Below are 15,666 nucleotides of genomic sequence, written 5' to 3'. Positions count from 1 at the left end.
GTGTGTGACATCGTGGAGGGGGCATTATAAGCGAGGGGGGGTGTGACATCCTGCATGGGGCATTATAAAGGGGGGATGTGACTTCCTGCATGGGGCATTATAAGGGAGGGGGGATGTGACATCCTGCATGGGGCATTATAAGGGAGGGGGGATGTGACATCCTGCATGGGGCATTATAAGGGAGGGGGGGATGTGACATCCTGCATGGGGCACTATGGGTGGGATGTGACTTCCTGCATGGGGCATTATAAGGGAGGGGGGGATGTGACATCCTGCATGGGGCACTATGGGTGGGATGTGACTTCCTGCATGGGGCATTATATAGGGGGGATGTGACTTCCTGCATGGGGCATTATATAGGGGGAATGTGACTTCCTGCATGGGGTATTATAAGGGAGGGGGGATGTGACATCCTGCATGGGGCATTATAAGGGAGGGGGGGGATGTGACATCCTGCATGGGGCATTAAATGGTGGGGTGGGGGTGTGTGACATCGTGGAGGGGGCATTATAAGGGAGGGGGGATGTGACATCCTGCATGGGGCATTATAAGGGAGGGGGGGATGTGACATCCTGCATGGGGCATTATAACGGAGGGGGGGATGTGACATCCTGCATGGGGCATTATAACGGAGGGGGGATGTGACATCCAGCATGGGGCATTAAATGGTGGGGTGGGGGTGTATGACATCCTGCATGGGGCATTATAAGGGAAGGGGGATGTGACATCCTGCATGGGGCATTATAAGGGAGGGGGGATGCGACATCCTGCATGAGGCATTATATAGGGGGGGGAAGTGACATCCTGCATGGGGCATTATAAGGCAGGTGGATGCTCCCCGGTCCTCACTAACACGGTTCGCTGATTGGTCGCAGCCGCCGGCCGTGACCAATCAGCGATATCAGCGCCAAATTTAAACACCGCTCTGCTGATTGCTCGTGGCCGCCCGCCGCGACCAATCTGCGATTGTGGCGCCAAATTTAAACATGGTCTCCGGCCAATTGGCGGCAGATTTAAAATAAGAACACCACCGTCGGAACATATTCTAGAGTACCCGATGCGTTAGAATCGGGCCACCATCTAGTTATTTTATAACATGCTGTAGTTTGATCTTATACTTTTGGTTTGCATTTGGGCGTTAAAAGTTGGTGGGGTCTATGGGGCTAGTGATAGTAGTCAGGGGTTAGCACAGCTTGACTGAGCCAGGTTGTTGAGGGTTGAATTGTTGATTTGTAAAGTGAGTGGCCTGAAAAATGTGAACAGGTAAGCACAGTACACGTGGGTCAGGTTACTTATTGGCCAGTTTCCTCATCATGCTGCAGATGTTACTGCAGAGCGCCAAAAGAGTAGAAGACACTGGAGCTGGGAGGAAGTAAGCACTCTCAGAGCTGAAGATACGGGGGGGCGGGGGGGAGGGGGCTTTTACTTTAGACTAAGGCTGTGTGCCCACAATGCGTTTTTGGTGCGTATTTGTAGCGCGTAAATGCTCCAGAAACTCACTGCATACCTTATCCCATGACTTCCTATAACATTCTGCAAGTTCTGTGCACATGGTCAGGATTTTTTCTGCGCAGATTTTACTTGCAGAAAAAATACGGACATGACCAATTGTGCGTTTCTGCATGCGTATTTGCCTATACAATGCATTGGAAAAACGCATGAAAAATACGCATGCAAAAACGCATCTAATACGCATCAAATACGCGTCAAAAGCGCATGTAAAAACCGCATGCGTTTTTCTGCCAAGGAGGTGCAGAAAGGCTATGTGCCCACGTTGCAGAAATGAAGCAGAAAATTTCTGCTTCATTTCTGCATGTCCTTTCCCGGAAAAACGCTTGTGGAATTTGGCAAGCGTTTTTCGCGCGTTTTAGAAGCGTTTGGGACATGCAGAATTGCCTTGCGTTTTTTATTGCATTGACAAGGCAATTCCGCATGCTTAAACGCAAAATTAATGGACATGCTACGGATTTTTGAGCGCATCAAAAACGCTGTGGAAAAATCCGCAGCATGGGCATTGAAATTGCAGATTCTCATTGGGGACCATGGGGGACGGATTACCAAGCGTTTCACAAGCGTTTACGCTGCGGAAATTCCGCAGCATATACGCTTGTAAAACGCTACGTGGGCACATACCTAAATGCTCAGGAAAATTTCTGCTTCATTTCTGCATCGTGGGCACTAAGCCTTAGAGTGCCAGGGAAGCTTTTATTGTAGACTGAGTGTTAAAGGGGATTTTACTGTAGGCTTGAGGTTAGGAGAGCATTTACTGTAGATTGGGGGCTAGGGGGGTTGCATGAGTGGAGGACTCAGTTTAAAGAAGGTACATCATGGGAGGCTCAGTATGGAAAAGTAACAGCATGGGGTGCTCAGTATGGAGAAGGGGCAGCATGGGGACTTGGTATGTAGAGAGGGCATCATGTAAATCTCAGTATGGGGAAGGGAAAGCATGGAGGGCTCAGTATGGACAAGGCACAGTGTAGGGCACTGTATGGAGAAGGAAAAACGGTATAGGCTCAGTATGGTGAAGTGGAAGCATGAACGGCTCAGTATTGAGAAGAGGAAGCATGGGGTCTCAAATTGGGGATGAGGAGGCGTGGGTGACTCAATATGGAGAACGAGCAGAATGAGGAGCTCAGTATGGAGAAGGGGCAACGTGGGAGACTGAGTATGTAGAGAGGTTAGAATGAGGGGCTCAGAATGGAGAAGGGGCAGAATAGGAGCTTCGTATGTAAAATGGGCAGAATGGGGATATCAGTATGGAGGAGAAGCATGGGGGATTAGTATGGAGAAGGGGCAATGTGGGTGGCTTTGTATGTAGAGAAGGTAGCATGGGAGCTTAAGTATGGAGAAGAGATAGTGTGAAGAGAAAGCTCAGTATGGAGTAGGGGCTAGGCAGCATGAGAGGGACAGCATAAAGAGGAGCAGCATAGGGTGGTGACAGTGAGAAGATCATAGTTCATAATTGAGGGAGTTGTGGTGACTATAATGAATAAGGGAGGGTGGTGTGGCGGTCATAGTTCACAAGATTGGACATTGTGATGGTTATAGTATATTAGGGGGATGATATGGTGGTCATAGTATATCAGGGGGAGGTGTGGTGGGAATATTTTATAGAAGAGGATATGTGGAGGCCATGCACCATAAGAGGGACAGTGTGGGGTCATTTTTGTGCACAGAGCATAGTGAGGACCAATTATTTATTCAGAGGCAGAGCATAGGCTTATATAAAGCACAGTATGAGCAGATATTTTTATTTAGGCAGAATTATAATGAAACTGTTATTTTTAAGGGCATCGTGTCAGGATGTGCTGCAGAGACCAGAGTAGGGGGAAGTCTGCAGAGACGAGCTCTGGCTGTGAAAAGTCCTTTATGGTACTCCGGAGTACAATGGCTGTTTCACGCTAGAGTGCACTTTGTCTACTCCGATGCACCTGCTACTCTCTTTCTCTCTCCGTTCCCTCGGCTGCAGGGCTGTTTTTAGGGATTTAAATAAAAGACAATCTTTTATCTACAACTGTGAGTGCTGCTAATTTTCTTTTTTGGACATGTCACAATAGAGTCAAGTAGTGGCACAGAGAGGGCTGACCTATAGAGTGTACACTTAGGTCACCATACTCCATTCCACATATCCTTCTTATATCCTTTATATATTTCTTCAAATGAAGTCAGTGTCACTAATTGTCATGCAGAATGAAAAGAGGCTTTAAAGAACACCTAAAACTGTCGGGTCTGAATCCACGGAAGATGAAAAATAAAAATAACAGATTGGTCAACTGAATCTTTGGTTTATTTTCAGATTGGACCTTTAACTGCAAGAAAACATTTCTCAAAGCAAAAAAATCTTACTCCCAATCCTTTTGATATATGTCATAGCAGTGTAGCCATGTAGACCAATCAACATTAAAGGGGTGGTCCAAGACACAAATTAATTTTCAGATTTTCAAATAAATCTTTTTAATGACAATCAGTTTTCTAATATACTTTAGTTAAAAAGTGCCTATTGTTCCCTCACTACACTGTTTTATTTTATTATTTTACTACTTCCTTTTTTATGACACATCGTTTGAGAATCCCAGTGCATGCTGGGCTGGGATACTCAAACGAACTGTCATCAGGGGGCAGAGGCTGTGTGCAGTCGCAGCCTCTGCCCCCTCTCTGAAATTAAACGTCATCAATGACCTCCGTTTCAGAAGCTGGGCTAGTCCCTGCCCTACTGAGCTTGAGTCAAATGTCAATTCCGACGTGTGCTCAGTAAATTCCTGTCAATATGCACAGTGACAGTGCACTCTTTCGCTGGCTCTGATCAGAAGTAAGGAGCAGGCATGAAAGTGCTCTGTTAGTGTATATTGTAAGAAAAATAGCTGGCATGCAAAGACCAGCGATGCCTCCCACAGGTGACGCCTCCGCAAATGACTGTGCTAGAGTCAGACACCAATGATTCTTGAATCAGGAGCATTTGAGAAGCGGCTGTGTGCACCTCACCACAAATCCCATTCCAGCCACTGCTGGGGTAAGATTTATGGCGTAGAAAACACCACCAACATCAAAGTTTTTACCCTCTTAATATATTGCAATCATATTATATAGCACTGTGTACTTACAATTGCTCATTTTGCCTTTCTACCCAGCTAATTCTTCTCTTTTCTCTGCTCTATGTAGAAACAGGTAGCCTCTTGACCCTCCATTTATCATTCCCCTCTTCACCTCCTGATCCAGCTGCTCCACTCCTCCCACTGCCAGGGACTTTTGCAGTGACTCATGAGTCATGCAGGGAAACGGACTTCTTGTTTCTACATAGTGCTTAGAAGGATTCAGCTAGTCAGTTTTTAATCAAGTTTCCTAATGGAAAAAAGAAGAATTTACTGAGTAGAAGGGCAAAAAGAGCAATTGTAAATACACACGCTGCATCGAGACTGGCATATTAAACCCCAGTATTGATGAATCAAGACTTTAACTAAAAAATAACGTTTTGTTGATTATTTTTGTAGAAGCTAAAAATTATCATGGTAATGTCATTTTTGTTACACCAACCTGAAACATGTAAAATGCCAATTTCTCATTATATTCCCAGTGCTTTAAGGCCTGTTCCATGTCTTGAGTTACCGCCAAGGGATTGTTGCATTGGCTGGAGTTTGTATGATAAAAATCAGCTATCTTCACCAATTGATCACGGAGATATTTTGTTAATATCTGAGTCCATTCTGCAAAAAGGTATTAAAAGAACAGTGTAAGAACATCTCACATGTGGCTACACAAAGTGTCTGTAGTTGTTTGGAGCCAATTACTTGCTCTAGATCCTATTTCTAAGTGCTAAAAATATGTTTGACCGAGTAATAAGGTTCATTGGCATTTAACACAAGATACAATTGCCCTTCCACACAGCAGCCTATTACTGAGCTTGTGCTATCTATATCAGCACAGACGCTGAGCTCAGGGATTGGCTGCAGCGCTATTATTATTATTTATTATTATAGCACCGTTAATTCCATGGCGCTTTACATGTTTAAAAGAGTTATGCATAGCAAACAACAAGTACAATAATTTGAACAAAAACGAGTCAGTGACTGGTACAGGAGGAGAGAGGACCATGCCCGCGAGGGCTCAGAATCTACAAGGAATGGGTGAGGATACAGTAGGTGAGGGTAGAGCTGGTCGTGCAGTGGTATAGTGGAGCGAGGGTTACTGCAGGTTGTAGGCTTGTCGGAAGAGGTGGGTCTTTAGGTTCCTTTTGAAGGTTACCACGGTAGGCGAGAGTCTGATATGTTGGGGTAGAGAGTTCCAGAGTAGGGGGGATGCACGGGAGAAATCTTGTATGCGATTGTGGGAATAGGAGATAAGAGGGGAGTAGAGAAGAAGATCTTGTGAGGATCGGAGGTTGCGCGCAGGTAATTACTAGGTCACAGATGTATGGAGGAGACAGGTTGTGGATGGCTTTATATGCCATGGTTAGGATTTTGAACTGGAGTCTCTGGACAATGGGGAGCAAGTGAAGGGATTGACAGAGAGGAGAGGCCGAGGAATAGCGGAGGGACAGGTGGATTAGTTGGGCAGCAGAGTTTAGGATAGATTAGAGGGGTGCAAGAGTGCTAGAAGGGAGACCACAGAGCAGGAGGTTGCAGTAGTCGAGGCGAGAGATGATGAGGGCGTGCACTAGGGTTTTTGCAGATTCATGGTTGAGGAATGTGCGGCTCCGGGAAATATTTTTGAGCCGGAGTCGGCAGGAAGTGGAAAGGGCTTGAATATGAGATTTGAAAGAGATCAGAGTCAAGGGTTACCCTGAGGCAGAGAGCTTGCGGGACTGGGGAGAGTGGACAGCCATTGACTTTGACAGATAGGTCAGATGGGGGGGTTGAGCGAGATAGTGGAAAGATGATGAATTCAGTTTTATCCATATTAAGTTTTAGGAATCTAGCAGAGAAGAAAGATGAAATAGCAGACAGGCAGTGTGGGATTCTGGTTAGTAAGGAGTAAACAGATCTGTGTGTCGTCAGCATAGAGGTGATACTGAAAGCCGTAAGACTCTATGAGCTGTCCCAGGCCGAAGGTGTAGATGGAGAAGAGTAGGGGTCCTAGAACTGAGCCATAGGGAACGCCGACAGATAGGGGGCGAGATGAGGTGGTGGTGTGTGAGTGGGAGACGCTGAATGTCCGGTCTGTTAGGTATGAGGAGATCCAAGATAGGGCCAAGTCTGTGATGCCGAGAGATGAGAGAGTCTGTAGTAAGAGGGAATGGTCTACTGTGTCAAAGGCAGATGACAGGTCCAGAAGGAGAATGACAGAATAGTGTTGCTTGGATTTGGCAGTCAGTAGGTTGTTGGTGACTTTAGTCAGGGCAGTTTCAGTAGAATGGTGCGGTTGGAAGCCTGATTGTAAGCAGTCAAAGAGGGAACAGGAGGAGAGGTGGGAGGACAGCTCAAGATGGACATGTTGTTCCAGTAGTTTTGAGGCATAGGGGAGAAGTGATATGGGGCGATAGCTAGACAGAAAGGATGGGTCAACGGATGGCGTTTTGAGGATGGGTGTGATCGAGGTATGTTTGAAGCATGAGGGGAAGACTCCAGTTGTTAGTGACAGGTTGAAAAGGTGGGCTAGGGTTGGGATGAAGACTGTGGAAAGGTTTGGGATGAGGTGGGACGGGATTGAGTCAAGTTCACAGGTGGTGAGATGTGACTTGGAGGGTGAAGAGGAAAGTTGATCTTCCGTGATGGCAGAGAAGCTGGTTTTGGAGGAAGAGAGTTGAGTAGATATGAGGAGGGACTGTGGGGACTTATGGCAAAAGCTTTGTCTGATGGTGTGCATCTTCTGCTTGAAGAATGAGGCAAAATCTTCAGCTGAGATGAGTGGAGAGGGAGGAGATGCTGGGGGACGGAGGAGAGAATTAAAAGTACTGAATAGCTGTTTAGGGTTGTGAGACAGGTATGAGAGATGAGAAGTATGTTTGTTTTGCTGCAGTGAGTGTGGACCTGAAAGTAGTGAGGGCTTGTTTGAATGCGATGAAGTGCTCATTGGAGTGGGACCTTTTCCATCTCCGCTCAGCAACTCTGGAAGCACTTCTCAGTTCTTTAGTCAGGCTGGTGTGCCAGGGTTGCCTGTTGATTGTGCGAGCTTCGGTATGTATGAGGGGGAGACCGAGTCAAGAGCTGCAGCTGTTGTGGTGTTATATAAGGTGACAGCAGCATCTGCATCGTGTAAGGAATTTATGTCTGTAAGAGAAAGGAGGTATTCAGAGAGTGAGTGTAGGTTGAGGTGTTTGAGATTTCTGCGAGGGCGTGCAAGTTTCTGGATGGGGAATTGTGGACCTAGAGAAGAGAGGGGAGAGAATGTGAGGAAGCTGTGGTCAGAAAGAGGGAGAGGAGAGTTAGAGAGGTTGGATAGGGAACAGAGGCGGGTGAAGATGAGGTCCAGTGTGTGGCCATCTTTGTGAGTGGGGGCTGAAGACCATTAAGCAAGACTATAGACGCAACATCGCCACAGCAGCTTGTGCAAAATCAATGGAACAGTGGTGGAGATACAGTGCTATTTTGCTGATTTTGTATTTTTTTGTGTCAGCAAAGATGAATTTACAGAAAGTTGTAAGAGGAAAACTCCTTTGATGATTTTTATGAGTTTATACTGCAGTTAATGGGGGCAGGCGCTGTTACGCTGTATGTATGGTGGACTCAAGCTACTCGTCTGAACATGTACAGTGCTGTCAAAGGGTATTTTTCCTTACAAACCGTACCTTATTATTCCTGGAATTAGGAAACCAAACCAGAGCCTCCACATACAGTACTGTTAGGGCTTGTGCATATTTTCAGTCTGCCTACTGTTAAAAAAACGGATCGCACTCGGACCAATGTTATTCAATGAGGCAGTGTAGATGAACAATTTTTTTTAATGACCAAATCGCATGTGAAAAAAAATGACAGCATGCACTAGTTTCTTCGGTAAATCGGATGAAACTCACTCATTCAGGTCTTGGGTGTGAGAGAAAAAAATCGGATGCCATACGCAGCCAGAGTATAGCATCCGATTTTTACGGAAACATTGCAATTCTCTAGAGTAGGAAATTGGAAATGCTCCTGTAAATGATTACCGTATTTTTCGGACTATAAGACGCACCGGACTATAAGATGCACCCCAAATTTTAGGGTGGAAAATAGGAAAAAAATATTTTTTATAAGATGGGGGGCCGTCTTATAGTCTGAATAGGTATCTTACCTGGGGGGGGGCGATGGAGCTGGGGTCACAGAAGGCAGGGTCCTTCAGGAAGCTGGCGGATGTGGAGGCATGCTGGTACCTGGTGGCTGGGGGCCTGGCGCTGGGGGCCTGGTGCCCTGGTATCTGGGGTGCTGGTGCTGGGGGCCTGGGGTGCTGGTGCTGGGGCCTGGGGTGCTGGTGCTGGGGCCCTGGCCTGGGGTGCTGGTGGCTGGCCTAGGGTGCTGGTGCCTGGCCTGGGGTGCTGGTGCCTGGCCTGGCCTGAGATGCTGGTGCTGAGGGCCTGGGGTGCTGGTGCGGGGGCCTGGGGTGCTGGTGCCTGGCCTGGGATGCTGGTATATTGCTGTGGTGGTGGAGCGGGATCGCAGGGCGGCGGCGGAACAAGAGGTGAGGCGGGCCGGTATCTGGCTGGGGGCCGGGTACCAGGGCCAGTGTATTGTAATGAGCGGAGTTTGCAGAGTAGAGTGAGCGGCTTCCGTTGGCCGCGGCCGTGTTCCTGAAGCTGTGCTCTACAGGAAAATAGGCGCCGACTCGGCAGAGCGCATGCGCCGCCTCCGGCGGCCATTTTCCTGTAGAGCACAGCTTCAAGAACATGGCCGCGGCCACCGTAAGCCGCTCACTCTGCTCTGCAAACTCCGCTCAGGCGTTGTAGGGAGGTCATACAGGCACGTGGAGGCCAGCCGCACACAATACTGAGGCTCATTTTGACTTGTTTTAAGGACATTACATCAAAGTTGGATCAGCCTGTAATGTGTTTTTCCACTTTAATTTTGGGGGTGACTCCAAATCAAGGCCTCCATTGGTTAATAAATTTGATTTCCATTGATGATTTTTGTGTGATTTTGTTGTCAGCACATTCAACTTTGTACAGAACAAAGTATTCAATGAGAATATTTCATTCATTCAGATCTATGATGTGTTATTTGAGTGTTCCCTTTATTTTTTTGAGCAGTGTATATATACATACACACACACACACACACACACACACACACACACACACACATATATACAGTACAGACCAAAAGTTTGGACACACCTTCTCATTTAAAGATTTTTCTGTATTTTCATGACTATGAAAATTGTACATTCACACTGAAGGCATCAAAACTATGAATTAACACATGTGGAATTATATACTTAACAAAAAAGTGTGAAACAACTGAAAATATGTCTTATATTCTAGGTTCTTCAAAGTAGCCACCTTTTGCTTTGATGACTGCTTTGCACACTCTTGGCATTCTCTTGATGAGCTTCAAGAGGTAGTCACCGGAAATGGTCTTCCAACAATCTTGAAGGAGTTCCCAGAGATGCTTAGCACTTGTTGGCCCTTTTGCCTTCACTCTGCGGTCCAGCTCACCCCAAACCATCTCGATTGGGTTCAGGTCTGGTGACTGTGGAGGCCAGGTCATCTGGCGTAGCACCCCATCACTCTCCTTCTTGGTCAAATAGCCCTTACACAGCCTGGAGGTGTGTTTGGGGTCATTGTCCTGTTGAAAAATAAATGATGGGCCAACTAAATGCAAACTGGATGGAATAGCATGCCGCTGCAAGATGCTGTGGTAGCCATGCTGGTTCAATATGCCTTCAATTTTGAATAAATCCCCAACAGTGTCACCAGCAAAGCACCCCCACACCATCACACCTCCTCCTCCTTGCTTCACGGTGGGAACCAGGCATGTAGAGTCCATCCGTTCACCTTTTCTGCGTCGCACAAAGACACGGTGGTTGGAACCACAGATCTCAAATTTGGACTCATCAGACCAAAGCACAGATTTCCACTGGTCTAATGTCCATTCTTTGTGTTCTTTAGCCCAAACAAGTCTCTTCTACTTGTTGCCTGTCCTTAGCAGTGGTTTCCTAGCAGCTATTTTACCATGAAGGCCTGCTGCACAAAGTCTCCTCTTAACAGTTGTTGAACAGATGTGTCTGCTGCTAGAACTCTGTGTGGCATTGACCTGGTCTCTAATCTGAGCTGCTGTTAACCTGCGATTTCTGAGGCTGGGATAAACTTATCCTCAGAAGCAGAGGTGACTCTTGGTCTTCTTTTCCTGGGGCGGTCCTCATGTGAGCCAGTTTCTTTTCAGCGCTTGATGGTTTTTGCAACTGCACTTGGGGACACTTTCAAAGTTTTCCCAATTTTTCGCACTGACTGACCTTCATTTCTTAAAGTAATGATGGCCATTCGTTTTTCTTTACTTAGCTGCTTTTTTCTTGCCATAATACAAATTCTAACAGTCTATTCAGTAGGACTATCAGCTGTGTATCCACCAGATTTCTGCACAACACAACTGATGGTCCCAACCCCATTTATAAGGCAAGAAATCCCTCTTATTAAACCTGACAGGGCACACCTGTGAAGTGAAAACCATTTCCAGTGACTACCTCTTGAAGCTCATCAAGAGAATGCCAAGAGTGTGCAAAGCAGTCATCAAAGCAAAAGGTGGCTACTTTGAAGAACCTAGAATATAAGACATATTTTCAGTTGTTTCACACTTTTTTGTTAAGTATATAATTCCACATGTGTTAATTCATAGTTTTGATGCCTTCAGTGTGAATGTACAATTTTCATAGTCATGAAAATACAGAAAAATCTTTAAATGAGAAGGTGTGTTCAAACTTTTGGTCTGTACTGTATATAATTTTTGTAGACCATGATCAGGGTCATGTGTTTGAAACGTCGGCCGCCAGGGCAATGAAGGAGTGGCTTCGTAAGAAGGATTTCAAGGTCCTGGAGTGGCCTAGCCAGTCTCCAGATCTAAACCCTATAGAAAACCTTTGGAGGGAGTTGAAAGTCTGTGTTGCCCAGCGACAGCCCCAAACATCACTACTCTAGAGGAGATCTGCATGGAGGAATGGGTCAACATACCAGCAACAGTGTGTGCCAACCTTGTGAAGACTTATAGAAAACTTTTGACCTCTGTCATTGCCAACAAAGGATATATAACAGAGTATTGAGAAGAACTTTTGTAATTGACCAAATACTTATTTTCCACCAAAATTTGAAAAAAATGTCTTTCCAAATCAGACAATGTGATTTTCAGGATTTGTTTTCTCATTTTGTCTCTCATAGTTGAGGTCTACCTATGATGGCAATTACAGGCCTCTCTCATCTTTTTAAGTGGTAGAACTTGCACAAATTGGTGGCTGACTAAATACTTTTTTTCCCCACTGTATATATGTTTACATGGAGAAAGTCATTAAAAAGAGTTCTTGTCATCTGATCAATGTCCAAACCACAAGGAAAAGTCTGTCTGTGTAATTACAGACTTAAATGCTTAGGCTGTTTGCCCACGTAGCGTTTTACAAGCGTTTTTGATGCGGAATTTCCGCAGCGGAAACGCTTGTAAAACGCTTGGTAACCCGTACCCCATGATCCCCAATGGGTTTCCGCAACTTCTATGCACATGCTGCGGATTTTTCCGCAGCGTTTATGCTGCGTTCAAAAATCCGCAGCATGTCATTTAATTTTGCGTTTCCGCAAGCGGAATTGCCTTTGTCCAATGCATAAAAAACGCAAGGCAATTCCGCATGTGGAAAACGCGTGATAAACGCGCGAAAAATGCGCGATAAACGCGTGCGGAATTCCGCATGCATTTTTCCGGGAGAGGACTTGCATTTATGCAGCAGAAATTTTCTGCTTCATAAATGCAACGTGGGCACATAGCCTTAGGCTATGTGCCCACGATGCAGAAATGCTGCATATTTTTTACGCTTCTCCCTGGCAGGAAAAACGCATGCGTTTTTTACATGCGTTTTTCCCGCCAGGTAGAAGCGTTTGTCAAGCGTCTTTGCATGCATTTCTGCACGCGGGTTATGAAGAGCTTTTCCAAGCGATTTTAGCATCACTTGGAAAAGTGCTTGACAACTTGTTCACACTATATAAATCCATGCAACCGGCATGGATTTATAGTAGTGTGACCAAGTTAGTTAAAAAAAAAAAGAATAAGAATGGTAAAAAATAAAGTTTATATTCACCTTCCGATGTCCTCCCGGTGTTCTCTCTGCCGCGTCCGGTGTGTTGGGCGGCTCGCGCTGTTGTGAAGGACCTGCGGTAACGTCATTGAGTCATGTGATGGGTTCTTCACAACAGCGCGAGCATTGCAAGAGACCGGACGGAGCAGACAAAACACCGGGAGGACATCAGAAGGAGAGTATAATCTTTATTTTTTATTTTAAATTCTTTTTTTTACAGTTTCTATGGTACCCAGGTCTGGATGAGAGTCTCCTCTCCTCCAGACTTGGGTACCATCCGCACATAGAAACGCATAATATCCGTGTGTACAAATGTACTGACACGGATATTATGCGTTTAAATGCAAGTCAATGGCGGCAATTACGCTGCGTGTCCGCAAAATTAATGGACATGCTGCGGATTTTTGAGCGCAGCATAAACGCTGCGGAAAAATCCGCAGCATGGGCATTGACATTGCGGCTTGTCATTGGGGACCATGAGGGGCGGATTCCCCAGCATAAACGCTTGGAAAACGCATAGTGGGCACACAGCCTTACTCTGAATCGCTGCAGCATTTCAGAGAAAATAAACGGGGACTATCTAACTGGAATGACTAGTCTGACACAGGTCCACAGCAGTTTCCTCCACACACTTGTTTCGCCCTAGAAACATTCATAGGGATAGAACTGTTAACCAAGGGGAGGAGGCAGGGAGACTAGTCGCCCAAAATGCATAGCCCCCAACAAGCTTTTCAACGTATACATTCTAGAAACACAGCTGAATTACAAGTATAACATCTATAACATGCATGCTGCAATAAAACAGCCAGTTTCTGATTCATGCAGCATTCAGTTTAGGCAGGATGAATCAAATGACAGGTTCCCTGTCATTACTTAAACGGGTGGTCCGAAGGCGAAAGTAAATTTAATCTCAATCCCTATCTATTTTATGCCATAATTCTAAGCTATCTATTTGTCTATTTTGTTTTAACTTCCTGTCTGACGATTTGTTTGAGAGCCCCCAGTGAATTCTGGGATACTCAAACAAAGCGTCATCAAAGTAGGGGGTAGAGGCTGCGGTCACTGCCGCAGCCTCTGCCCCCTCCCTGAAACAAAGAGACATCAGTGACACTTGTTTCAGGGGTGGGGCTGGTCCCTCCGCTGTGCATTGTGTGATGTGCAAAGTGACAGCCTCCGCTCTGTTGTCGGCTCAGATCTGCAGTAATGAGCCAGCAGGAAGAGTTTTTGGACATAAGCAGTGCATCTCCAAACAATCTTCTCCCTGTCTAGCGCTGACACAGGGATGGTGCTGCATTCCTGTGCCATGCAGGCGATCAGAGAAAAAAAAGTGAAAGTCCCACAGTGGGACAAAGTAATAAAGTGTAAAAACTATCAGAAAGTGAAAAAAAAAAATAAAAAAAAAATTGTAAAAATATAAAAAAAAAATAAAAAATAAATAATCCACCAAAAATAAAAATATAATGTACCCATCAATAAATAATATAAAAAAAAAAAAAAAATGAAGCAAAAAACAATGCTTTATCACCATACTGCCAAACAAAAAATGGAATAACACGCGATCAAAAAGATAAATATAAATAAATGGTACCGCTGAAAACGTCATCTCGTCCCGCAAAAAACAAGCCACCATACAGCTCCATCAGCCGAAAAATAAAAAAGTTATAGCTCTCAGAATAAAGCTATGCTAAAAAATAATTTTTTTTTTCTATAAAATTGCTTTTATTATGTAAAAGTGCAAAACATAGAAATACGATATAAATGTGGTACTGCTGTAAACGTACTGACCCGAAGAATAAAGCTGCCTTATCAATTTTACGACACGCGGAACAGAATAAAAAAAAACGAAAAAACAATTCCTGAATTGTTGGTTTTTGTTTATTGTGCCTCCCAAAAATCGGAATAGAAAGCGATCAAAAAATGTCACGTGCCTGAAAATGGCACCAATAACAACGTAAACTCATCCCGCAAAAAACAAGCCGTCACATGACTGTCTGCCAAAATCTGGAAAAATTATAGCTCTCAAAATATGGCGATGCAAAAACTAGATTTTACAAAAAATGCGTCTTTTAGTGTGTGACAGCTGTCAGTCATAAAAACCCGATATGATTCTGGTATCTCTGTAGTCGCACCGACCCGAAGAATAAGGTCGTCTAATCACTTATACCGCATGAGGAACGGCGTAAAAAATAAACTCTCAGGTTAGGGTTGTGCTAGGGTTAGGGTTGGCGAGTCGGCGCCTATTTTCCTGTAGAGCACAGCTTCAGGAACACGGCCGCGGCCAACGGAAGCCGCTCACTCTACTCTGCAAACTCCGCTCATTACAATACACTGGCCCTGGTACCCGGCCCCCAGCCAGATACCGGCCCGCCTCACCTCTTGTTCCGCCGCCGCCCTGCGATCCCGCTCCACCACCACAGCAATATACCAGCATCCCAGGCCAGGCACCAGCACCGCAGGCCAGGCACCAGCACCCCAGGCCCCCGCACCAGCACCCCAGGCCCTCAGCACCAGCATCTCAGGCCAGGCCAGGCACCAGCACCCCAGGCCAGGCACCAGCACCCCAGGCCAGCCACCAGCACCCCAGGCCAGGGCCCCAGCACCAGCACCCCAGGCCCCAGCACCAGCACCCCAGGCCCCAGCACCAGCACCCCAGGCCCCCAGCACCAGCACCCCAGATACCAGGGCACCAGGCCCCCAGCGCCAGGCCCCCAGCCACCAGGTACCAGCATGCCTCCACATCCGCCAGCTTCCTGAAGGACCCTGCCTTCTGTGACCCCAGCTCTACCGCCCCCCCCAGGTAAGATACCTATTCAGACTATAAGACGGCCCCCCATCTTATAAAAAATATTTTTTTCCTATTTTCCACCCTAAAATTTGGGGTGCATCTTATAGTCCGGTGCGTCTTATAGTCCGAAAAATACGGTAATCATTTACAGGAGCATTTCCAATTTCCTACTCTAGAGAATTGCAATGTTTCCGTAAAAATCGGATGCT

General features: G+C 45.9%; 1 protein-coding gene across 1 annotated transcript in view; it reads right to left on the bottom strand.

Annotated features, from left to right (window-relative positions):
- MED12L (mediator complex subunit 12L) overlaps window positions 1–15,666 on the bottom strand; it is a 981,938-nt gene that overhangs the window by 916,432 nt on the left and 49,840 nt on the right. The window contains exon 6 of the mRNA XM_073674721.1: window positions 5,032–5,201. Coding sequence (XP_073530822.1) covers window positions 5,032–5,201 — 170 coding nt within the window. The remainder of the gene's footprint in view (window positions 1–5,031; window positions 5,202–15,666) is intronic.

The sequence above is a fragment of the Phyllobates terribilis genome, unplaced genomic scaffold (genome assembly GCF_046119375.1).
Source record: "Phyllobates terribilis strain yellow unplaced genomic scaffold, ASM4611937v1 Scaffold_3__8_contigs__length_932513732, whole genome shotgun sequence".
Lineage (NCBI taxonomy): Eukaryota > Metazoa > Chordata > Amphibia > Anura > Dendrobatidae > Phyllobates > Phyllobates terribilis.
The sequence above is the reverse complement of the archived record's forward strand: the minus strand, read 5'-3'. Positions and strand labels throughout refer to the sequence as shown.